General features: G+C 54.8%; 8 protein-coding genes across 8 annotated transcripts; 4 read left to right on the forward strand and 4 right to left on the reverse strand.

Annotated features, from left to right (window-relative positions):
- Window positions 1-354: 354 nt before the first annotated feature.
- PG998_000173 (uncharacterized protein) lies at window positions 355-2,052 on the forward strand (the record flags this gene model as incomplete). The annotated part of the gene is made up of 1 exon (XM_066866991.1): window positions 355-2,052. The coding sequence occupies one exon, from the start codon at window positions 355-357 to the stop codon at window positions 2,050-2,052; it is 1,698 nt and encodes a 565-aa protein (XP_066735406.1).
- Window positions 2,053-2,151: 99 nt separating this feature from the next.
- PG998_000174 (uncharacterized protein) lies at window positions 2,152-4,016 on the reverse strand (the record flags this gene model as incomplete). The annotated part of the gene is made up of 2 exons (XM_066866992.1): window positions 2,152-3,839; window positions 3,893-4,016. The coding sequence occupies 2 exons, from the start codon at window positions 4,014-4,016 to the stop codon at window positions 2,152-2,154; spliced, it is 1,812 nt and encodes a 603-aa protein (XP_066735407.1).
- Window positions 4,017-5,143: 1,127 nt separating this feature from the next.
- On the forward strand, window positions 5,144-6,892 carry PG998_000175 (uncharacterized protein; the record flags this gene model as incomplete). Its single annotated transcript, XM_066866993.1, has 1 exon — window positions 5,144-6,892. One exon carries the CDS (start codon window positions 5,144-5,146, stop codon window positions 6,890-6,892), a length of 1,749 nt encoding a protein of 582 aa, XP_066735408.1.
- Window positions 6,893-7,960: 1,068 nt separating this feature from the next.
- Window positions 7,961-9,762, reverse strand: PG998_000176 (uncharacterized protein; the record flags this gene model as incomplete). Its single annotated transcript, XM_066866994.1, has 4 exons — window positions 7,961-8,695; window positions 8,800-9,200; window positions 9,278-9,586; window positions 9,657-9,762. The coding sequence occupies 4 exons, from the start codon at window positions 9,760-9,762 to the stop codon at window positions 7,961-7,963; spliced, it is 1,551 nt and encodes a 516-aa protein (XP_066735409.1).
- Window positions 9,763-10,979: 1,217 nt separating this feature from the next.
- On the reverse strand, window positions 10,980-12,495 carry PG998_000177 (uncharacterized protein; the record flags this gene model as incomplete). Its single annotated transcript, XM_066866995.1, has 6 exons — window positions 10,980-11,029; window positions 11,140-11,546; window positions 11,632-11,700; window positions 11,763-11,893; window positions 11,961-12,057; window positions 12,137-12,495. The coding sequence occupies 6 exons, from the start codon at window positions 12,493-12,495 to the stop codon at window positions 10,980-10,982; spliced, it is 1,113 nt and encodes a 370-aa protein (XP_066735410.1).
- A 1,914-nt stretch (window positions 12,496-14,409) lies between these two features.
- Window positions 14,410-16,059, reverse strand: PG998_000178 (Tyrosinase-like protein orsC; the record flags this gene model as incomplete). Its single annotated transcript, XM_066866996.1, has 5 exons — window positions 14,410-14,620; window positions 14,718-15,076; window positions 15,218-15,439; window positions 15,520-15,715; window positions 15,890-16,059. The coding sequence occupies 5 exons, from the start codon at window positions 16,057-16,059 to the stop codon at window positions 14,410-14,412; spliced, it is 1,158 nt and encodes a 385-aa protein (XP_066735411.1).
- Window positions 16,060-17,975: 1,916 nt separating this feature from the next.
- Window positions 17,976-18,995, forward strand: PG998_000179 (uncharacterized protein; the record flags this gene model as incomplete). Its single annotated transcript, XM_066866997.1, has 1 exon — window positions 17,976-18,995. The coding sequence occupies one exon, from the start codon at window positions 17,976-17,978 to the stop codon at window positions 18,993-18,995; it is 1,020 nt and encodes a 339-aa protein (XP_066735412.1).
- A 3,090-nt stretch (window positions 18,996-22,085) lies between these two features.
- PG998_000180 (uncharacterized protein) lies at window positions 22,086-23,234 on the forward strand (the record flags this gene model as incomplete). The annotated part of the gene is made up of 1 exon (XM_066866998.1): window positions 22,086-23,234. The coding sequence occupies one exon, from the start codon at window positions 22,086-22,088 to the stop codon at window positions 23,232-23,234; it is 1,149 nt and encodes a 382-aa protein (XP_066735413.1).
- Window positions 23,235-24,273: the final 1,039 nt, after the last annotated feature.

Genomic DNA, 24,273 nt, shown 5'->3' on the forward strand with positions numbered 1-24,273 from the left:
CGCCGTGTTCAACCAATGGCCAAGGTCGCACCGCCATTCCTGATAGCGTCATTTCGTGGAACGGAACCACCGGGTGGGTGGGTTGCAGGCTGGTGGCGTATGCATTGAGCATTGCTGACCCCCCGCATTTCGCTGGCGGCATGATAGCGAATCGACAGCCCAGCGGCGGTTAGGCAACAGAAATTCCGGCCGCCTTTTTGCTTGTCGAAGCGGTCTCGATCGCCCCCTTCAATCCGGGGAAAAGCAACTTTCTTTTTGACGAAGGAGTTTCTTTTTGACGAGATTCCAATGCATTGCATTGACTGCACGCTCTCGTCAAACCCAACACCAATCGTTGTCGATTCAAACCACATCATGTCGGGAAAGAGGACTTGGGCACTCGACGAGGGCGCCGCCCCCACCGCTCCAATGACATCCCCAAGCCGCCCGTCGACCGCCATTTCGCAGGCTGCAACCAGCTACAGCCGTCGCCATTCACCACCACCGCCACCACCATCACCACCACATATCCGAGGTGGTAGCACGACCAAGGAATTCTTCGAACACACCAATGCGCCGCGTGTCAATACGGATGCCTTCATTTCCCGGTCGTTGAGGGAGAATTACCCGAACCTGGAGCTCGTTGTGACCCCTGCTTACAGCTGCAACCTCCTGGCCTACGCCCGCGCCGGCCTCGCGACCTACGAGCCGGTGGTGGACGACGTGAATGGCGGCAAGAATCTCCCAGCGTCTCTGCAGTGGGACATTTACGTCCCGCCTGCTCGGCGGCTCGATGGCGCTTTAGGCGGGCTGGGCGAGACGGTCTCCTTTGGCAAGTACCTGTACAAGTGGCAGGGCCAGGACTTTCTCGTCTACCTGGTCGACGGCCGCGATGGCACGCAGGGCTACCCATCCGTGCTTAACTACTACGTGCTGACCCCGGACAAGGCCAAGGCCCGTGAGCTGCTCCTCGCAGCCGGTCGGTGGGGCGCCGACCTGCACGACGAGATCTGGGTGTACGACCAAGGAAGGTGGCAGAAGAACCAGGAGCTGTACGCGAGCATCCAGAAGGCGTCGTGGGACAACGTGATCCTGGATGCCGAGATGAAGCAGGCACTGATCGACGACCACCTCTCCTTCTTCGAGAGCCGCGACACTTATGCGAAGCTTCAGGTGCCCTGGAAGCGAGGCATCATCTACCACGGCCCGCCCGGCAACGGCAAGACTGTCTCCATCAAGGCAACCATGCACATGCTGTACGACCTCGAAGTGCCCGTGCCGACGCTCTACGTGCGGTCGCTCGCCTCGTACGGCGGGCCCGAGTACTCGATCAAGCAGATCTTCGGGAAGGCGCGCGAGTTTGCGCCGTGCTACCTGGTATTCGAAGACCTGGACTCGCTCATCGACGACGGCGTGCGCAGCTACTTCCTGAACGAGGTGGACGGGCTCAAGAACAATGACGGCATCTTCATGGTCGGCAGCACCAACCACCTGGACCGGCTGGACCCGGGCATCGCCAAGCGGCCGTCGCGCTTCGACCGCAAGTACTACTTCCCGGACCCGGACGTGACGCAGCGGGTCGCGTACTGCCACTTCTGGCAGGGCAAGCTGGCTGCCAACGAGGAGATCGAATTTCCGGACGAGCTGTGCGCGGCCATCGCCGACATCACGGACAAGTTCAGCTTCGCGTACATGCAGGAGGCCTTCGTGGCGGCGCTGCTGGCCATCGCGCAGAAGAACAAGAAGGACAAGGGCAAGATGAAGCAGCGCTCGTCGTCGTGGTCCTCGGTCCGCAGCTACTTCAACACGCGCGACCTCAGCGACGGCTGGGTCGGCGTCGTGGGCGGCAGCGGCGAAGACTTCGAGGACCTGGTCCTCTGGGTCGAGATCAAGAAGCAGATCAAGATCCTGCGGGAGGGTATGGATGACAAAGCGCGCGAAAGGATCGAGGAGGAGAAGACGCGGGAAGAGATGGAGGAGAAGAAGTCACCGGGTCGGCGGCGACCCGGGTTCTCGCATAACGGGTCTTACGTGATGAGGAGGAAGCAGACGATCAGCAGCAACGAAGGATGAATGAATTATGGATGGATGGGAATCTGGCTAGATGAGGAATTATGAGATATAGACATGATGCATTTGGAAGCGGAGTTATAGGGTTTTATTCAAATTGAATCAATTGCTTTTGGCTGGCGATGTTTCTTTCTGCATGGTGGCGGCGAGCGCCACGAGAGCTGCTCCCACCCCTGATCCGTCTTTCGCCATGCCAATGCGCAGGCGCTTCTCGTGCTCGGGACCCAAAACGTCGCCCACCGCTTCGCGCATGTCTTGTTCGAAGGTTGGGTAGAACTCGATCAGGGAACCGTCCACGCCCACCTCGACCACCCCATCATTGTCTTGTTTATCTGTTGGCTGTAGTGATGACGGGCCAGGTGGTTGTTGTTCGTCCGACACCACGACGGTTGAGGCGGCCCCAGGCCGTTTTTTCTTAGCAGCCATGGCAGGCTTTAGCAGCCAGCCCAGGCCTAGACTCCGCGCCAACCCGTAGATAAACACCCGGAAGCGGTGGCACATGGCGCCAAACCCGTTTTTGTTGCTGCTGCTACTCGAAGGTTTCGACGTGTTCGTCAGCTTGTGCTCAACCACACTCACAACGTCCGATGACTTTGACGACATTAGGGACGGTGCTGGAATCGTTGACTGCGAGTCGCGCGACTGGTCGCATTGCAGGATAATGGCGGCAAGCGCCACGCCGGCTAAGCGTGCAGCACGGCGCGCAATGGCTTTGGCGATCAGCTGAATGGCGCGGGCGTCTTCCACCGACACTTGTTCCGCCCTGCACGCATTGGCGAGGTGCACAACAGCGTCGGCCATGTTCTCGCTGTCGTCGGTCGCGATCTGGGACAGCAGAGGGCTCTCGATCCCCTCTTTCCGAAAGACGGGCGATTCGGGGTCCAGCGTCAGACTGAGCAGCTTTTCGTCGACCAAGCGCAAGACGACGAGCCGCAGCAGCTCGCCCAGGTACAGCCCCGAGATGCGCTTCTCCGTCGTCTCGTGCCGCGGGTGGGGCGAATCCGCGTCGAGGATCTCATCGTACTCGGTCGACGGCAGCAGGCCGTCCTGGCCGTCGCCGAAACAGCCCCATTCCGTGTTGATGACCATGCACTCGTCGCCGCGTCGGAAGTGCTGGAAGTCGTCAGCGCGGCCGTGCAGGCGCTTGACGTTGTCGAGCCGCTCGACGTACGCGGCGTTGGTGCCCGTGCCAAAGATGGCGCCCACCACCGTCGTCCTCCCCGCAGTGTTCCCCGGCGACGTGTAGGCTCGCGTCAGCAGGGTGCCGACGCTGTCGTTGGCCAGCGCGACGACGAGGACGGGGACCCGCAGCTCGTCCAGGGCTTCTTGCAGCATCGCGCAGGGGTCGCGACCTAGCGCTTCGGGAATGTCCCAGCCCTTGTCCCAGAACATGACGCTGCCTTTACCTAATGAGTGCTGCTCGTAGGTGAAGCTGAAGGTGAAGCCCAACTTCCGAAAGTCCTCGCGCGGCGGGTGCGCGCCGTCCGCTGTGCTTGAGCCCTCGTCTTTGACGTCGGCATCTGGGTGGTCCTTCAGGAAGTCTCGGATCTTTTCCGCAATGAACTGGAAGAGCGGCTTGTAGCTCGGATTGACGGTGAGCGGGCGAGGGATCGGGCACTTCGTCTGCACCAGCGAATATGTCCCATCGCCGTGCAGCTCTACGGAGCACACTCGGCAATTGGTTCCGCCCAGGTCGACCGCCAAGAAGACTCCCTCCTCCTTCCCGGTTGGGATTGCCCTAACGTATGACGGTATTTGGCTGAGACTTTCTTGCTGCTCCAAAGCAGTTCCTGCACGAATTAGTATTGACAGTGGCGGAGTCTGCTGGGGAATAAATGCTCACTCATATGACCCACGAAGTGTGCCGTCACCTTGCGCGCATCTTCACTGCTGAATTCAAACTCTCGGGCGATCTGTTGCGCCCGGGCAAGCAAGCCTGGTGATGAGGAGCCATCACTGAGCGACATCACACGCAAAGGTCTTTAGGCTTATATGTCGTTCTTCACGGCAAAGGAGTGACGCAGCGACCAACAACGACCCCGGAAAAGAGCAGAAAATAAGATGGCATACGAGCCCTTGAGGAACTCATAGAAAATATATGAAGAAAACATGATTGGAAAAAGCAACCCCAATGGTGGATGTCGCAATCGCCAGCTCACATGCCATCGTTGCTGATCTTACGGCAGGTGTTCTGCAATGCCCGGTATTTCGCTGAATCTCCAAGGAGCCGACCGGGTCGGTGGAGCAAAGCATTTTCATGGGGTAGCGAGGGTGTGTGTGTGTTTGTGCATGCAGCCCATCCATTCATGGCATTGGGCGCGACAATACCCGGGCATTTAACCGGCGATTCCCGGATGGGCCAAGAGGATTCCCACTTACCGCTCGACTCACGATTCTCCTGGCCGGCACGCCAGCACGATTCGTACGTAAAAGAATGGACGACGGCTTGGGAGGACGACTCCACTGATAGTGACCTTCCCCCACCACCCGTTACCCCAGGGGGTAGGTCGCAAGCCATTTTCTCCCGCTATCACTCACCCATGCGCGCACCCACGCCCGCATGTCGGACGGGAGCCGCTCATGGGTTGGTTCCTCACCTGACTCTCGGCCCAGGCCTGGACCTCCTCACTGGGAGTGACGGAGCAATCTTGGGCCAGCAATTGGGATTGGTTTCCACTATCAACACCTTCAATTGCAGAATTACTCCTACCTGTGAGCTTATCATTGTCCGGACTGCGGGTGACACCAGCAATTGAACTCTGCGCTGAGTCTACCGTCTGCCGCGCTGTTTCCTACGTGGGGCAATCCTTCGTGCCGCATACCTAGATTGCTGTCCCAAACATCATCTTCGGCATCGCGCGCCGGGTACAGCAAGATGACGAACAACAACATGTCTCCGGCCAGTGCACACCCCGGGCCGAGCCACAATACGGATGAGTCTCGGTCAGAGGAGTCTGCCGAGCCGAAAGCCCGCAAGGCATGCAGTCAGTAAATCGTAGCCCACGCGTCCACCCACCTTGCATCTTATGCCATGTGTCACGTGTCGCATACTCACCATCGCCCAATATGAACAGTCAATTGTCGAAGGCAGAAGATGAAGTGTCGCATAGACAATGGGAACACCTGTCGGCGCTGTCACCGGTCCGGCGTTCCCTGCATCTTCGTCCCGCGGGCCAATGCCGCCGGTCTGCCCATCAACCTGGGCGTCCTAGACCCCTCACAGGCCGAGGTCAACAGGACGGTGATGCGGCGGCTTAAGATGATCGAGGACTACCTGGGCTTCAATGCGCCCGAAGACAGCCTATTGGGGATGGATCCGCCAAACGGGCAGATGGAAGAGGACGAAGCAGAGACGCCCGAAGACCATGCGCTGAGTGCGCTTTGGATAGCGGCGGCGGCGTTGGAGAAGGCCTGTCCGCCCTCGGTTGGCGCCGGCGGCGTCATCTGGCATCGGAACACCATCAAGCAACTCTGGTTACGGTTTCACGAGACGATGCCGCGCCTGCACTTCCTCCCCAACAAGCAGACCTTCTCGTCGCCGCGGCCTGTCCTGCTCGCGTCTATCCTCTACTGCTCAAGCGCGCGCGGGACGCCTGAAGTGGCGGAACTAGCACCCCACTACTTCACGGTGCTCTGCAACGCCATCGCGCAACTCAGCATCCCCAACAGCGAGATAGGGCGGCCGCCGGACCACTCGGACGAGGCCGAGGAGTGGGCGTTCCAGACGGTGCTGGGCATCATCCTGGCGGGCCTGATGACGGAGGCGTACGTCAGGGAGACGGGCATCTGGATCTCGATCGCGTACCGCCTGATCCTGGAGCACAGCCCGCCGCACGTCGACGAGCGGTCGCGCGAGTGGCGCCGCCTGTTCGGCGGCTGCCAGATCGTCGACCTCGAGCACGCCTCCCTGCACCTGTCGTGCCCCATGATCCCCATCGAGGCGCCCATTCCCACGCTGCAGACCTCGCCGCGCGACCAGCTCTACCGCCTTTCGCGCATGATGCATACGGGCCTCGCTCACTTCACGGGCCGCGGCCTGCCGACCATCTGGTCTTGCTTCACGGGCGACGCGCCGCCCGACACGACGAGCGCGACTTGCGCGTTCAGCGCCGTGGACGCCGCCGTGATCCGTGACTGGGCGCGGCAGCTGGACGAGTGGCTGGTCGACTTCAGCAGCAGCAACGCCTCTGGCTCCGGTCCCGGCGCCCACGAGTCGGCGTCATCGGCGGCGATGTCGGAACAGGACCGGACCCTGGTGTTCCGCCAATACGTGCTGCACCGCCTCGTGGTGCTGTCCATCTACCACCCGGCGCGCGGGTGCAACCTGTACTCCAACAGCATCACGCCCAACGAGCAGTTCGAGCTGCTGCTCTCGGCGCGCGCGACGCTGCGGCTGCACCTCAACGACAAGTCCATCTGGTCCAACTGGGACTTCGTCATGATCACGTGGGCGGCGCTGATCGTGCTGCAGGCCGTCGAGGGCGGGGCGGGAGAGCTAGACGGTAAGAAGCCCACCTCCCATCCGTTTCCAAAACAACAACCAACTGACTTGACCGGAGCAGACCTCACCAACATCCGCATCCACCTGGAAATGCTCCGCCGCACCAACGAGCCCCGGCCCAGCCTGCGCGACAAGCTCGTCTCGCGCCTCGAGCACAGCCTCGGCCAGGTCGCGACGCCCAGCCCCACGGCGCTGCGCGACCCCTCGCTCGCCCTGCCGCCGCTGAGCCCGTCGTTCGACTACTCGTGGCAGATCTTCGACCAGGCGAGCTTGCAGCAGGTGACGTACCCGAGCTGGCCTTTGGCGCCGGGGGCGGCGCAGTTGCAGACGCCTTTGCAGTGAGAATTAGGTTCGCGTCGGAGGGGGGCGGGAGTTTTGGGTGTCAATTGGATCTGGGTCCTTCTGGTTGGAGCGGTTCATGGCTGTATGATGAGAGATCTCGTTTATGACGTTTCATGAGATGTATGATGATGCGGCGGGTGCGCTTTCGCGGATTACGGTTCTCGTTTTGGGATTGGGCTATGGTGTTCCTGGAAGCTGTAACGATGCTTTGTCCTTCCTCGAATTGGTGTGGTGAATGGAGAAAGCCAATCGTCAATGATCATTAGTAGAAATAGATAATGGCGATAACAATAACCGTGTGCTGAGAAAATTATTTCCTTTCGGTTTGTGTTCTGCTTCTTTATCCTTCCTGGCTGTCTTGATGGGCGCACATGATGATGGTCCTGGTAAAGTGTCCTATTGCTCTGCTCGTATGTAGGAGCGCTCCCAGTAGGTAAGTTGCACCTCGTCGATTTTCCGGCCGGTCTAGAATCTTATGTTTCTGATGTTGATAAGGGGCCGGCCAAGCTTGCCGGCAGATGAGGTTGTGGGGGGGACGAGATCTACACAGCTTCGCCGGGCATGTCCGCGCCGGCGATGTCGCCGGGTCAGGGGGAGGGGGCCTCAGAAGGATCCACCGCTATATGGATGCGGGCTGGACTAGAGTCTAGATTCCCGGGATTGAGAAGGCCTCACTGATCTTTAGAAGTGATGGGGCAATGTGCGTGTGTGTTCGTGATCGTGGGTCGTACGGCACGGAACGGCGAGGGGCCGAGTAGAACAGGCTGATGGGGGCATGGCATATACTGAAGAGATGAATGGACAATGCGCATATCCATCACGGGGAATATTAAACGGATCTTGCGAGGTACAATACATATCTGATAACTTGATTGATTGATTGATTGATTTGTGGCCGAAGAGTGGTCTGTTCACATCGCAGGCCCTGCCGAGGAAGTGCACTCGGTTTCTTGCCCAACATTGCTGCAATGTCTACTGTGCTCAAACTTGAACATTTACTTCCATTATCATCACATAGATGCATTCAGATGGCCAAGTCCCTAGTTATCCGCTCTTTCGTTGGCCTTGTCAATGCTCCTTATGCGTCGAGATCTTCCGCTTGTAATCGTTCCTAGCGACGAACCACCACCCTAGAATGATGACCGGCAACGCCCCCACGACGACGCAAGTGTAGTTCATGCTCGCCGCCACGACGGGCATGGTGTACGGAAAACTGAAGAACACGATGGCGAACAGCAGCCACCCCACCGTGACCCCGTTGACGACCCAGCCCAGCGCCCCGCCCATGTGGAAGTGGCCCTTGTGCATGTGCGCGCGCCCCGTCAGCATGTTGGTGCCGATGGGGATGAGGTAGGCGATGTTGTTGATCGTGACGGCGGCGCCCAGCATGCTGTTGAACGCCGTGCTGCTGCCGAGGTACAGGCAGCCGAGCGCGGCGACGACGGCGGCGACGGCGAGCTGGGCGTTGAGGGGCACGCCGAAGCGCGGCGAGACCTTGGCGACGAAGCGCGAGAAGGGCACGGCGTCGTCGCGCGCGAAGGCCCAGAGCACGCGGCTCGTCGACAGCTGCGACGACACGACGCAGGGGCCCAGCGCCACGAACAGGATGAAGGTCAGGCCGAACGCGCCGCCGCTCGACCGCGTCACTTGCCGGAACAGCTCGGCCAGCGGCAGGCCCGTGGACGTCGAGGCCAGCGCCGCGTAGTCTTGCACGCTGAACATGAGGGCGATGAGGTAGGTCAGGCCGGTGCAGAAGGCGATGGTCAGGGTGATGGCGATGGCGAGGGGGGCGTTGCGGGAGGGCTATGGAGGGGTTGTCATATTAGCTGTCGGTCCTCTTACGTTTTCTTTCACTAATGCAGATCTTAAAGGGGCTGCTTGAGATGTATCAATCGGGGGATACTTACATTAGGCATCTCCTCAGTGATATGCGTGACACCATCCAGCCCGCCGAGACTGTAGAGCGGGTTGACGAGCCCCGTAATGAAGCAGATGACCTGATTCTCCCAGCCCGTGTTGTTAACCCAAGTCTTGAATACGAACTCGGGCGACTGGTGGGTGGGCGCGCAGGCCACGACGGTGACGAGGACGGCGAGCCAGCCGAGCTGCAGGTAGAAGAGTGAGAACTTGTTCAGGGCCGGTATGATGCGGTTACCGAACATGACGACGCAGGCCGTCGCGATATTGAGTCCCTGGTAGATGATGAATGTCTGCCACGTTTGCAGCTCCAGGTCGGCATGGTACAGGGCGATGAGCGCCGCCAGGGTCTGGGCGTAGATCAGATTGGTCGAGGCGGTGGTGAAGATCCCTGCAGGCCGGATGTCAGCTCCCATCTCACGCCGCAACACCCACTGCGCGCAGGCTCTTAACGGGCGCACTACTCACAACCAAAGCAGGTGAACCACCCCGTCACGAAACTGAGGAAGGCCATCATTCGCTTGGGCGCCACGGCGGCGATCCAGTGGTACATGCCGCCCTCGGTCGGGTAGCTCGAGACGAACTCGCCGAGGGAGGCGCCCAGGAACCCTTGCAGGAACGTAACGAGGACGAAGCCATAGATGATGGCGCCCGGTCCTCCGGCGTTGATCTCGGTCACGATGCCCAAGCCCAGACCAGTCCAGGAGATGGTGGTCGTGGAGGCCAGGCCGATGAGGGAGAGAATGGTGAAGTGACGCTTCAGCTCCTGGGTGTGGCCTGCGGGCGGACGCGTCGTCAGCAATTAAACAACATAGGAATGAAGAAGGGTTATAATGATTGCTCTCACCCATTTGCGCCAGGCGCAATTCGTCGGCGTTCATGTGTTGATGCTTCTCGACCGAAGCGGTCGTGTTGACGACCCCGCCATTCTTGCTGGTGGTGCTATCAGGCATGGCTACTACTGGACTCTGCCAATCCAATCCTCCCGAGTTGATCGCAGCCTCTTAAAAGGAGAAAAGATTGATCAATGCCTTCGCAAGAGATATAATTGAGAAGTCGGATTAAACGAAAGCAGGCGTCGATGAGAAGAAGAACGTTGATGCCCTGCTCCTGGACGAACCGAGAGCCACGCCATGTCCAGGACATCACACGATATTCATATGCATGCATGCATGCAAGGCACCTCTCATTATCTCGGCTGGTGCTCGTATTATCTGCCGGTCGCTGTCAATCCGTCCCGCTTCTGCTGATAGCGTAACATTCCCTGCTGCATCCCCCTCTCTTAGCGCAACGGAGCCGCAGAGGATCGCCTGGCAAAGCTTCGCCGCCAGCTTCCCGACTGGGCATATTGCAACGTCGGCTTCAGGGGTCTTGCCGTGCTGCATACACAGTACCCAGAGTGTATGTGCGATGCCGGAAAAGAAAGCTCCGAGAAACTCGGAGGGTTGGCGCAAACGTTTCTTAGATACATGCAATATTCTTCCCCGTACTTTGATCGCGTGCGCCATGAGATCGAGTCTGGGGCGAGTCTGTTCACCGCGCTGGGATGTGGAGGAGAAGGTTGGGGAAGTGTTCAATTTCGGTCGATCAAGTTCGGGGAACAGACCGACTTGGGGCGCTGCTGTTATCATCGGCCCATTGCCCGGGCTTGCCCGACTGTCTTCACTGAAGATTCTATCGATTGACGTCGCAACCGCATTTGATTTTTGACCCTGCAATTACACTTATAACATAAAGGATCAGCTTGAACAAAAAGAAGTAGAAGAACGTGTCAAATAAGAACAAGAAAAATTGCAAAAATGGAAGTTGCACTAGCCGCGAATCGAACGCGGGGCCCATCGATGGCAACGATGGATTTTACCACTAAACCACTAGTGCCTGTACTCTGTACCGGTGTAATATGACAGTTGACTGGCTATTGACAACTATGATCTTTTGTCCATTACCTGAACAGTACCCGCTTGGCTCTCCATACATTCCGGTCTGTGTTTAATCTCTAGCATAATTTTTCGATTTAATGATTTAATCGTGATAAGCACCCAGGTGCAACTTCTATAAACCAAAATCGTGTAGTCAAGCTTGAGTAGATAGCCAAGTAAACCAACTAGCGAACAATCGCTTATCCATACGCCAATCATCCCTTGAGTACCCAGTCAGCTCGTCCCCATCTCTAGGCCTCTTCCACGCGGCTCATGACCATCCCGGGAAGCTCCTTGATCCCTACGATGCCGCCATTGTCAGTATACAGTGGACCAATCGAGACAAGACGGGCAAAGAGGGAAGGCACAGGAATAGGAGATGTCGCGATGTTTCGGACAGGGCAGACTTACATCCATCATGGTCCTCGTCGACCAGAGGCTTGACCGAGCACTTCTTGCCCGCGTCGATCTGCTGCGTCTTGAGGGAGCCGCACTTGGCGCCCATGCAGCCGGCCGTGTCCATGGCCTTCTGGAGCGAGTCGTCCTTCCAGCCGAAGACGTAGTCGGCGTGCTGGCCGTAGCCCGTGTTGTCGCCCTGGCTGAAGTAGAAGGGCTGCGACCCGTCCGCCGGCCACTCGGCCTTGTTATTGAACGCCGTCGTGTCCCACACCACCTCGTACATGAGCTGCGGGATCCGCACCGGGTGCGTCGACGGGCACTGGCCCCCGCCCAGGCTCAGGAAGTTGGCCGGGCCCGACGTCGGGTACGCCACGTGGTCTTGGTGGTTGGGGCTGTCGAGGTTCTTGCCGTCCCAGCACCTGTTGGTGAAGAGGGGGTGTCAGTTGATAGCTGCTGATGATCACCGGGAATAATAAAACTTTGTCGGGCAGGAAGTTGACTTACGTCGGGAACAGGATGTTAGAGCGGATGCCGCCTTTGCACGGCGCGGTGGGAAGGGCAGCGGTGTCGAGTCTGCACAAGATTATGTTAGCTTGATTATTTCTCTTTCTCCCTCAAATGATGTTGCCACTTACCGACCGTCTGCGCAAGGAGCAGCATAATCACCGCCAAAGTTTGGACCAGTGTAGCATCGGTAGCAGTTCTGCATTTTGTTGACACCAGTTGCGGTGCGCTTGTGCACGTCTCCGACGAGCATGCGGAAGCCCTGTTAGGTCGGAAATTGGTTAGCTGGCTGGCAACTCCAGGTGAACTGGATAACGAGTGTGACTTACGGGCTTGAAGGCGGTGATCTGACCGGGTGCAGCCGAGACATAGTACACGAGGACACCACCGCCGATCTTGGTGCTGTATTGGTCGCCAAACTGCAGTCTACAGTCGCAGACAAATAGTACGTCAGCATGAACCAACAAATGAAATGACAGGGGGAAGAAACAGCGAGACGACTTACGCAGCCCCGAGCTGCGGCACGCGCTTGTACGTCCCGTTGCGGGCCTTGAAGTAGAGGTTGGCGGTCCAGTAGTTGCTGAAGTCCTCGGAGAACTCGCAGGTGGTGCAGGTGGCCGTCTTGGAGACGTCGCCGGTGGTCATGGACGCGTTGAAGCCGTTGCCGCCGACGATCTGGTGCACGTGCGGGCTCGGGATCGTGCCCGGGTTGACCAGGGGGTCCAGCCGGTCGATGACGACCTGCGAGCACCCGAACCGCAGCATCGTCGTGCGCTGCCCGCCGAACTGGCGCTCTTCCAGCTCGTTCTGGGGGCGCGCGTCGGCTAGGCCGGCCGCGAGGGCTAGGAGGGATGACCAATGCATGGTGAGCGGTATGCTGGGGCAAAAGGGGTTCGTCGGAAACTCGAAAGTGTGTATTTCTTTCAAGGGGCTCTAGGGGAATCTTGTGTTAGACTGTCGATCAACAGATGGAACACGCGAGGTTCTTGGGACGGAGTGGAAGGCTTTTAAAAAACAACACATGGAGAATCCACGGGTTGCAATTATAGGACCGGGGTAAGATTCTATGCCATCTGCCGTGCTGTCATGATATGTGGGCTGAATTGCCGGCACGTGGCGATGGGACAGAAGGGCCGTTGTTGACATTTATCCATATTAATGTTGACCCAGTGCGGTAGAGCATCTGTTGGAGAAGGAACCACTCAAGACGCTTCGGAGATATGGATGCAGGCGTCAATGCAGCATCTCGACCAAACAATCAAGCCTCTTTTCGCTATGCCGGTGTTCTGGAAACAGGTCGCTCTCTATTTTTGTCCGTGTCACCTTCCCAGAAATTTGATGGTGCGCATTTCACCTCTTGGCAACTGTATGCGCGAAGCCTGAGAACCACAAGCTATAAGTGACCCTATCCCCAAAGCTTATACGACGTGCATGGGCGGTAGGTCATCCTCCACAATCACTAAATAAGAATTTGGGTTTGAGTATTTGGTTGGTCGATCCCATCTTTTCACGAGGCTTCACCATGATAGGGTATTTCAGGGGTAGTGATTATATGTCACGCAGACAGGGCTCCTCTTGAGTTGATAGATGTTGTTGGGGTACGATATCTGATTGGGTTTTATCTATGGTTGCCAAAATGCCTTCAAAGAGAGAACATTGCGATGAGGCTGTACATGATTGCCTAGTGTTTGCTCCTGATTCTGTTCGATGCTTAAAAATAAGAGGTTTCGACACTGCCGACTGTCAAGGCGGAAGTAATCTTTCATTAGGGATGGCAGCCAAAGGCACTCAATGGATTGTACATACTTTGATAACTACCCAAATGGCTGCATTGTTCACTCAGTACGTACCGTTCGAATCGCCAAGTCGGAGCCACCAGCGCCCATCTCCTTGGATATGGAATGCAATAAATCATCTCATCTCGAACTCCATGGCGCGAATCTGCTCTAATGTATTTTTAACCCAAAGAATCTGTGGAATCTAAAGGCATCCTTGAAACGCCTGTTTACAACTTTGGAAAGGAGCCGCGAGTTCGGTTTGAGGGTAGCTAACTAGCAAAAGTTTGGTCTTCGAGCCGGATTTGAACCGACGACCGGTGGACTGATACCTGTTTATAACAAGTTATAGCCCATTGCTCTACCAATTGAGCTATCGAAGGCTGTGGGGTGGGTAAGAATACGATGGAAAGTCGTTCTCGTATTGTAATATAACACGGACTCGGCCCTTCCTCAATACAATCTTTGAGGCAATCGTATATGAATAGAAGGTCACCCACCAGTGAGGTTACTGTAGCACCTGCTACCCTTCATTTCATCTTCACAGGTACTGCCGCCCTGGTGTGTCACGGGGCTCTAGATGGCTATTGTCAGTATGCCAGTGAGTATATGGCCTCTTCTGGTCTACCGAAAGAGCCACTGTTGACTTACATAGCGAGGAAGTCACATATATTGCCCTGAATATTGCTAGCCTCACAGGTAATTTGACCCCCGATTCTGACTGAAATCGTGCCGGGATAGGAAGGCAAAGTAGTTCCATCTAGTGTCGCATACCGATATATAAAGGGATGACTTAACTTGACGACATTGGAAGGAATTTGCAACGGGCAATATATCAGTTAGAGATAGAAAAGGGGTCAGCCACTTAATTACCTATCTTACTGTTATTGTTTTAGCTAATTACAGTCTTCCTCTCACCCATTCTGTCTGTAACAGGGTGCAAGATGCTGAAAAGATGATTAAACACACTCCGGATGTTAATACTTAACCACCACCAGCCAGTTTAGTACAATTCATCGTAGGCGTAGCACAGCTCGCCCCGCCGAATATGCATGAGCTTTTCGACCGTCGTCTCCTTGCGGTAGTCCCCGAGCCCGTTCCAGACGGTTGAGTCGAGCGTGAGGTTGCCCGCCATCTTGTTGGAGTAGTCGAAGAAGACTAGAGGGCCCGAGATATCGTATATATGGACTGGGTCTCTGGTCTGCCACGACCACCTGGAAAGCCGTCGAGAGTCAGCTTGAGATCGGTTTCATCGACCTAGTAAAAAGAACGAAGCCCGAGAGGGACGTGAAGAAAAGCTAATGTACTTACCAAGCCCGATCCAGATTGGAATGATGCAACCAAAACACAGGATCCGCTGGCGACGCCCACAGGTCCGTCATGGACCCGTACAGCCCGCCGACGCCCCAGTGCCCGCCCGGGTGCAGCGAGACACCATTGGTAGTGCGTTCCCAGCTGCCGTAGTTGGGCAGCTGCATGGCCTCGGCGACGCGGGCGGAGCCGGACATGTTGCGTAGCGAGGCTGGCGCCATATCGCGCCGCACGCAGTTACGGCCCTTCTTGTCTGTGTTGTTGTGCGGGCCCAGGAACGTGCTCAGGTCCGCAAAGGGGCCGTTCTGGAGGCATCCGCCGCCGGTACGATCGGGGACGTCTTGTGGGGGTTGAACGATCTACAGCGTCGAGCCCATGCACATGGGCACGGCTGTTAGTTGACTTGGTGGCTCTTGGGTCTAAGAAAGGTGTAGAAGGAAAGGAACGGTAGGTCTCGTGAGAACGTGGATTAGAAATGAGACTGCAAAAGTACAACTCACCATGCCAGGGGCAGGATGCGTGAAGTTGCCGCCAATCCAGCCGCCATTGCCACCAAATCCGGTGTCTGTATCGAAGACGGGCGACTTGAATAAGTCTTCATCACGCTCCACATCCAGCGTCCAGTCCCAGAAGGGCTGACCTAGTCCACGATCCCATCCACATTCCCACAGCTCCTGCTCATACCTTGAGAGCAAAAAGCGGTGATAGGGATAGAATACCCCCTAGTTGGGCGTGTAAGGTCAGACAAGATCACATCTTAGCCACGTAGAATACTGAAGTCAAGAAGGGGCGGTGAACCTACGACGAAGTGGGAGTCCAGTGCCTGGACAATGTGCGTGGCCAGGAAGTCTTCGAAGCGATTGGTCACGGCTTCGAGGGGCGCGACGCCAGGCTTGCCCATCATGCACTTGACGGCGCCGATGTACGACTTGCGTTCATCAATCGTCAATCGTCGCCTGTTTCGTTTCGTCTCCCCCCCCCCAAGGGGAAAGGGATGACTAGTCATCAGCATAGTTCAGGCACATCACATCATCGACACCATGATCATGATTATCTGTATTGCCTCCCTCCCTCTGATGAGAAGTATGTAATAGATCTGAGACAGTGACAGCTCGGGTGGCACAGCAAAAAGGTTGATCATGATCATGATTATGCTGGTGTTCAGTACTCACCATTCCTTACGGACGTGCGGCTTGGTGCAGGTACTGTCGATTCCTACTGCCGCCGCGTCAGCAGCTCCGGATGGCGGCGGCGTCGCGACTGCCGCCCGACTGGCGTTCGGAAGCACAACGGTCGCCAACAGCAGTGCCAAGACACCGAAGCTGGAGTTGAAGAAGCCCATTGGACAGTGCTTCGTTTCGGTCAATGTAGGTACACGCCGAACTGAGGGTGCTGGTTGGAGGGTGGGTGGCTAAGACAGGACAAGACGCGAATGGCTTCTTTTGTATGGACGAAGAAGGCCGAAGGAATAAATCAACACTTGTTTGAGATATGGGCTTGCAGTGACGTGCAGGAGGGAGAAATAGATTTGCTCGAGTGATGTGTCAAGTTATACGCCCAGCGCAGCAGAAGGTCCACGGAGGCGGCCACTTGGACGCCGAAAAGTGTGCACACAAACAGTCAAGGTTAAGAGCCAAATCAAATGTTCTCCCAGTTTCATTAGGGGCTCAGAATCACGTTGGTTTCTTGGTTTCCGTTGAGCCGGATGACGCCCAGCCCGACCAAGAAAGGGAAACGCCGTGTCGAAGTGAACTACCAAATATCCGTTTATTATACCCCTCGTCGCTATAATGCGGTCTCAACTGCCCACTGTTTCCGGCTTGCACGTTGCGTCGGCATGTGGATGTGGCGCATGCCTATGCAAACAGCCGAGAATAGTAATTTCAGACGCGTGATGGGTGCAAGGGGCACCGACTCGAATGTTGACTGTCCCCACGGCTCCGAGTAAAGCCGCTCCAGATTGGTTGACCAAGCTATAGCTGGCAGTGGTAAGTGGCTTGTTAAGTTGTTGTCTCTCATCCCTTTCGTCCCTTCCATCCCTTGGTTCCAAATTCTAAGATAGAATGGATCCTCCGCCGCCCAGAGATCGGGAAGATCAATCACGATATTGCAATCTTATCACAGAGGATGGGACAGACGAGGCACGAAGCCGTTCTCAAAGACAGACAGCCGTTGTGCAGACATTTGCAGGTTTGGTTCGTCTGGAGCCTCGGACTATATGCGGCCACCCGGTGACTGTACGACCATGTCATGCACGGAACGGGCGGGTTCGGATGAGACCCCTGGTTCCTGGTGCCCGGTGGAAGTTTGCTAGCTTCGTTGGAGAACCCTGCATGGAACTGGTACCATCCGCTCATCCAATCGGAAGCGAGCCCACCGACACTCCCTTAACACCGTTGCGTTATTGTCGGATCCGGGTTTCGTCATCTTAGCCTGTACTAAGAAAGTGTTTTGTTTACCTCTTGCCACGATAGGATGCTACACAATCTGGGGACCATCTGGGGATCGATCGGCTCGGTCCTCTGGGGTAACATGACATGATGATTGATAATCGCGTCCCTGAGTCCAACGATCCCACAGAGATTTGAGGTGTTCGTGACTGCTTGTCATTAGACAGGCTAAAGTTGTCACCTTGGCGTGGCGTCGTTACTCGCAGCTTCGGCTCGTCGCACAGAAGGCATAAATGCCTCTTCCTGGATGATGGCGTTCTGTTTTGGGACGGAGTAGTCGTGTCTCCCCGGATTGTTGTTCCGGAAACAATGATGATATATCTCTTGGCTCGAGTCTTGTAAGACAGGACGAGTCAGCTTTTGACGGAAACCGGTCTATGAGGACCAACGAGGTCTAGGGGGTAATGAGTGTATATATGAAGGCATTCGGATCCGACCAAAAAGTGACGCTGGATGTTTGTAGACAATTGTAGCTCAAGCTAGATGACAGAGTACCTTGTAGACCAAGGAACTTCCAGCGAAAATGGATCCAACAGCCCTACCACCGGTGGTTATTTCTGACTATGCCGTGCACTCAGCGTACGTCTTCTTCGCAGTGACGGTCCCTTTGGTGGTTCTGTCTACCTTCACTTTAGGCATCAGGATGTCGAGGTACAGAACTCGCACAAGCATATGGGCGGAGGTCTGCATCTCTCTGGGCTTCGTAAGTTCGCAGCTGCTCTCTCCCCGCTTGCCAAATCACTGCTAACCCAAGGCCTTTTACCACTAGGCTTTGACCTTGGCGGACTGGGGCCTGTTGATATCAACCATGCAGTTCACGCCTGGCCTCAGAACCCAACAGGAGTTTGCCAATATCTCCAAAAACGGCTTCCTCGCGATCCCCATCTGGGGCCTAGCCATGGCCTTCATCAAGGCATCCATCGGCCTCACCCTCCTGCAGATCAAGACAACGCTGTGGTTCCAGGTGTATATCTGGTTCAACATCGTGCTGATGGGCCTCTACGGCTTCGGCAACGTCTTCTTCATCATGTTCCAATGCCGACCCCTGCCCGCGGCCTGGGGTGACTTCGAGCATGCAGGTCCTAACCCGCAATGCCTGCCGCCCGTCGCCATCACCATCGCCTCGACCGTCGGTGCCGTCATCGCCATCCTGACCGACGTGCTTCTGTCGCTAGCGCCGCTTAGCTTCCTATGGAGTCTAAAGCGACCCAAGCGCGAGCGTTTCGTGCTGGGCGCGCTCATGTCGCTGGGCCTGTTCGCGGGCGCGTGCTCCCTGCTCAAGAACCTCGAGGTCCGCGACCTCGGCGACGCGGCCAGCCTGACGCCCGAACAGCTGGCGCGCACCGACTTCGGCGCCAAGGCCGTCTACATCTGCATCTGGACGGCGCTGGAGCAGCTGGTGGGCGTCGTCGCCGCGTGCACGCCCTTCTGCAAGCCGCTGTTCGAGCGCCTCCTGGGCATCGTCGTGGACGGGCTGCATATTCCCATCAGCATCATCAAGAGTAACAAGCGCAGCACGGCGACGACCTCGTCATTCGGGGAGCCGTACCACTCCGTCCACGACTGCGATCGCGCTTCGGCGCAGGACAAGTTCCGCACGTCCAACGTCACGGGCGGCAGCGGGAGCGCGGCCGGTGGTGAGGTGAAAAGACGGGCGAGTGCGCAGGATGACTCGGATGAGGTGCCCTTGGCCATTGAGATGGAGCCCAGATGGGGGATTACCGGGGCCAAGAGGCAGGGTGTCGTCCGCAAGACGGACATCCGGATTGATAGTGGCAGCGCCCACAGTGATGACCTCGACAGGCTCGAGTCACTACAATGGAAATAGAGGCGTGTGCAACGGGCATGGCCTATGTCAAGGGATTGTGAAGTAGCAGTAGGCAATTACAAGCTGCACAATTAAACATAAAGACAAATAGCGACAACAAATTACATCACCCAGTTGTCGTTACAGACAAGCACTAGTGGTTTAGTGGTAAAATCCATCGTTGCCATCGATGGGCCCCGCGTTCGATTCGCGGCTAGTGCAGACTGACAAACCCACGACTCTTTTTGGTTGTTTCTCAGAGCAAATCTTTTGATAATATTTTTGCAAATGAAACGCGTAAGCCGGCATTGGCCGTCAAAGCGTAGTTTGGTGGAAAGAAAACGCGATCAACGTGCGGGGGTGTCCTGGAATTGCCGTGGGCAAAAGGATTTTGCCATTGATCCGGCAATTCAGGGGCTCCACCAACTTTTGCTTTGTCACTGAGTGCGGTGCTGTCTGTCAAGGAATGACCGGCTCATCAACACAAATCTATTAATTTCTACGAAAGAATCAACTTGAGCCATCGGCAAGACGCCTGCAGGCTTTCTCAATACAGTACGGCATTCGTGAATGATGCTCGTCCATCAACTCCTCCTATTAGTCCCAAATGGCAAAGAAAACTCGGCTCGGGGTGGAGCTGATCGTAGGACCCGACCGTCTGTCTGTGAATGCTCGGACTCCAGCGCTCCTCTTATGGACTTCGGAGATGAATGGCACTTGGTGATGAAGAGAGACATAGATGACAACTATGGTCGTCATCTGCTGGTGCCTGATGAAGCAGATATCGTAGGTGCTGTTTCCTTTGTTGATTCCTTTCTAGCAGGTAGCACTGCATTACTGTTTCATTGAGTACCTACTTCTGCTGCTATGCTGTGATGCTTCATTTTTCTCCAATCAAAAGACAAAAGAGCCCTGCATCTCCTCGTACAGATGCATTGAGATGGGAAGTCTCCCTAGCTCTTGCCAGTCTCCAAATTGATTCACATTACCATACCAGCGGGCTCAGGGCATCGACTCGCGCGTTCCCATAATTGCAACCCTACGATGTTTCACCTGTCCGGGGCTATCAAGCATTGCATGGCTTCCGGTCTGTCGGAGCATAGACATGTCACTCTTTTTCGGGAATATTCTCGATGGCGACTGGCGAAGGAAAGCATCTCGGAGCAATTTGGAATTGGCTGCCAATCCTCTCTGCAGCCTCTGCGGGGGAAAGCTTTTAACTGGATGCTGACACAGGCTTTTGAGAAGTGGTGACAAATACGGTGCCCGGATCATCCCGAATGTTACCTTCTCGGGTGCGACGGACTTAGGGTCTTGCCGGACATAATAATGAAACCGCGACGTGGGGATCCAAGGTACGTTGGATATAATTGTTGTTTGGCTTACCGATTCAGTAAAAAGGTTGGTGGTTATTCGACAGCTCATGTTTGCTTCCGAGGCTACTCAATAATTACCTAATGAAAAGATTGTCCAACTTGCGGAGACTATCCTCCGCTATGTTTGCCTTGTTCTGTAAGGCTGTCCAATGCGCGTTGCCCACGCGATTGACAGTGCATCTGGGGGTTACACAACATGAAGGATGGCATGCTTTCGATAAGTATCAATGTTGGTGGGGATGGCTCACAGAAAGGAGGTGGGTGGTGGTGCCGCCCCAAGAATAACCGTGAATATATTGACTCCCCGAGACTCCTGAATGATCCCGCAGTGCCTCTTGACGATTCTCATTGCACTCTCACCTGCCCGAAACCGACTGTTTCTGCAAATGCCGACACAAGCCTCTTTATGTGATGTTACCCCACCAAGGAGAACATTTTGGAGAAACTCACCATGAATGTTACCGTAACTGATAAGCACACTTTTCCTATTGGTGACTGCCGTCACAAGGTGGTAGGGCAGCTGAGATTTGCATCTCCGCAGGATACACGAATTGTGCATATCACGACAAATATCGGCGAGTTGGAGTATGAGGAATATCACACCTTATGCGCGTATGGTTATCTTCAGAGCAGAGAATTGAGGCTCTGCTCGGGGACCGGTGAGAGGCATAGGGGAGAGCAAAGAAGACAGTCGGCTTATGATACACCACTTGGTTTGGTATCCCATCTGATATGGCACAACTGTTGATACACAGTACTTGCATTGCTTATAAAAAGGTCACTCAATCTCGAGGGCTACATGGTGTAGGTGAAGAGCCCTGATTAACGAACCCGAGTGTTTCGAACAAGTTGATATTCTAATATACATATCAGAGCTTTTTCATATCATATTGAGAACCCCTTGTTCATGGAGATGACCATTTTCTTCGATGGATTCGAATGAAGACGACTTTCAATATGATGCAGAAGGCCTGCCAGTAATTCACCCACGCCACAATGATCCACTCTTCAGTCTTTTGCGCCGCTTGGGAATTCCTCATGCAAACGATGATTGTCCCCCGGATCACCTTTTCTGGCCTGAAAGGCTATTGGAGCGAGTTCTCTCACAGGAAAGACTCGTCATAGCCTTACGTGGAATGGAGGTGGAAGAGAGTCAAGCCAATATCGCGGCAGATTATGTTGTTGGGAGAAAAGCACGAGATCCCGGCTTCCGATTCCTTAGGCTGATGGCAATATTGATCCTTATGGACCGTGGAAAGGAGATATTTCGTTGGATCCACTCAGAGATATTATCGGATGCCAATGTTCCATTCGCTTTCAACAAGCACGGCAAACTGGTCAACAACCAGACGAACGGGGTTGTGCAATGTACAAGCGATTGGACCTATCACGAATGCGAAACATTTGCTGGAAAGCAGTGGAGAGTCTATACTCCCTATTTCGAGTTGGACCCCGACGGCCATGCACAAGAACTCTCCTTCGAGAACAACATCGTCCTGCCATGGTGCAAACTTACGAACGAGGACAAGGCCGTTCTGAGTTGGAAAGAAGATGACAGGAACACTGGTGCATTTGGCACTGTCCGTGGCGTCTTGATGCGTAAATCAAGTCATGGCTTTACTAAGTCACTCGAAGGGAGGGTATGTGAGCCCCTGGACCACTGATCAATCTCCGAGGAATGTTTTGTGTGACACGTGTACAGCTGAAACTGGAGAAAAACGGATTCGCACTCAAAATGCTTCATCCCCTGAAGCCGGGAGGTGCTAATGAAGACGAGTTCAATTGTCTATTCCAGCACGAAGTGAAACAACTGAAACGATTCAGTGGGCACACCGAACGACACCTCGTCCTCTTGCTGGTTTCCTTTGAGTGGAAAAATGACAAGCACTTCCTTTTCCCATACGCAGATTGTACTCTGTCGGACTACTGGGAAAGGAACCAAGACGCCCCTCCACATGACCACCATCATATGGAGTGGCTCTCTCAACAGCTCTACGGTCTTACGAATGCCGTATGGACAATCCATGATGGCTTGGTTGAGTTAGATCCTGGTAATGGGCAGATGGAACGGCGATACGGCCGCCATGGAGACATCAGGCCCGACAACATCTTGTGGTTCCGGACAACTGACAGCGAGTTGGGCATTCTGGTACTCTCTGATATGGGCCTGTCCGCCTTCAACAGCGAGGTCAGTAAGTCTTATGTGTCCAAAACTAAGGTGACAGCGATACCGGTGTGCCACCCACCCGAGTGCGTTGTCAAAGGAGGCAAGATTAACAGGACGTTCGATGTTTGGTCCCTTGGTTGCGTTTTCCTCGAGATAATCGCTTGGTCTCTTGGGGGGTTGGAATATCTCCAGGAATTTAGGGGGGAGCGGGCGACGCCATCGATGAGAGGTTGGAAAGAATTGGTATTTTATGAGGTGGGACAAAGATCTGGAGAACGGGGCCAGAATATATATAGCGTCAAGGTGAAGCCTCAGGTCATCGACGTAAGTACAATCATTCTCATAAGAAGAACTCAGCTGACCAAGGGGTCACAGTGGATATCGAAGATGCACGGCCATGAGGATTGCACCCCTTTCATGCACGATGTTCTCGACACCATCGGCATCAAAATGCTGACCGTTCTGTCAGATGGTGTAAAACGAACGACTTCAGACGTGCTGGCAGACCAATTTCAAGCTTTCAATGAAAAGCCGAAGGGTGGTTACTACACTCGCCCGACCCCAGATCTGAGCCGATCGCCTCTTCAGAATCCAGAGGTCGAAGCAGGATTGGACTTCGATAGTTATGAGCTTTTGAGCGGTATTCACTTTGCGAAGCACCGCGGGGATTTACTTCAACCACCAACTCGTCAGGAACTCAGCGATACATCCGGCTAGAAAATGAACGAGGTGACTTCCCCCTCGGTAGCCTTTCGGATATTCAGTTTTTGGCTCTTGAATTTATTTCACACTATGTTGGATCTCAGTCTCATTTACTTTCATTTCAGCTCTATACTTGCAATTTGGCATGCACATAGCAATGATTTACTTCCTACTCACTCAATTCCAATTCAACCTTACGTGAAGCTTGAGAAATGAATGATCTACAACTGAAAGAATATTTTCACCTTCCTTATCTTTGGAATAGTATGATACTTCAAATTGTTGGTAGAGTAAGACAATGACCCAGTTCCTATCCCTACATTGTGTGACCCAGGAGTCTGTGAATACTGAAAATCAAATGTTCATATCGTAATGCTCAGCCTTTGCGATTTCCTCTACCTCCTGAACCTCAGCCTGAAGTGACGTCGGTTAGTAGGTGAACCTGCTTGGGTCGAAGGGTTTATGCAAGGATGGGGATGTAATACATCTTTGAGAGCTCTAGGCGTCCTGATTTCGTAGAACCCTCTTTTCCACTAGAGGTGTGAGTCAGCGTTACATTTCATTGTTGATGGCAAGGCAGATAGACGAACTTCGAAGTCGAATTTGTAAGCCCCAAACTTCTTCATAAGGTACTTTCCCAGGCTATCTTCGACGGCATATCTTGCATAGACGTGTCTGACATGCGTCATATCGATTGCTCATCTGGATAGTTCGAGTGCCGGTAGATGAGGTAACCAATGGATGAACGAGATAAATTATGCATATTTCAAAGGCTTTAAGGCATCTCCTGATGATCATCGAGATGGGGAGCTTATATTGAACTCTGGAAAACTCATTTTAAAAGGGTTCGGGAGATACCTGTACATAATTAGCCGTACCCCCAAAGTACTTTTAGGGAGCATTCTATTGCTAAGCTTGCATGTGCGCATTGTGACACCACCCCTCAATGCAGCTGCCGATACCCAATCAGCCTATATAGGGCGGCAATCGACTGTCACCTGCCGCTTTTTGAAATCTGACAGGCAATAACTTGCTTGACGTTGACCGAATTTCT

The sequence above is a fragment of the Apiospora kogelbergensis genome, assembly GCF_038363985.1.
Source record: "Apiospora kogelbergensis strain CBS 113332 chromosome Unknown utg000001l_segment0_segment0, whole genome shotgun sequence".
Lineage (NCBI taxonomy): Eukaryota > Fungi > Ascomycota > Sordariomycetes > Amphisphaeriales > Apiosporaceae > Apiospora > Apiospora kogelbergensis.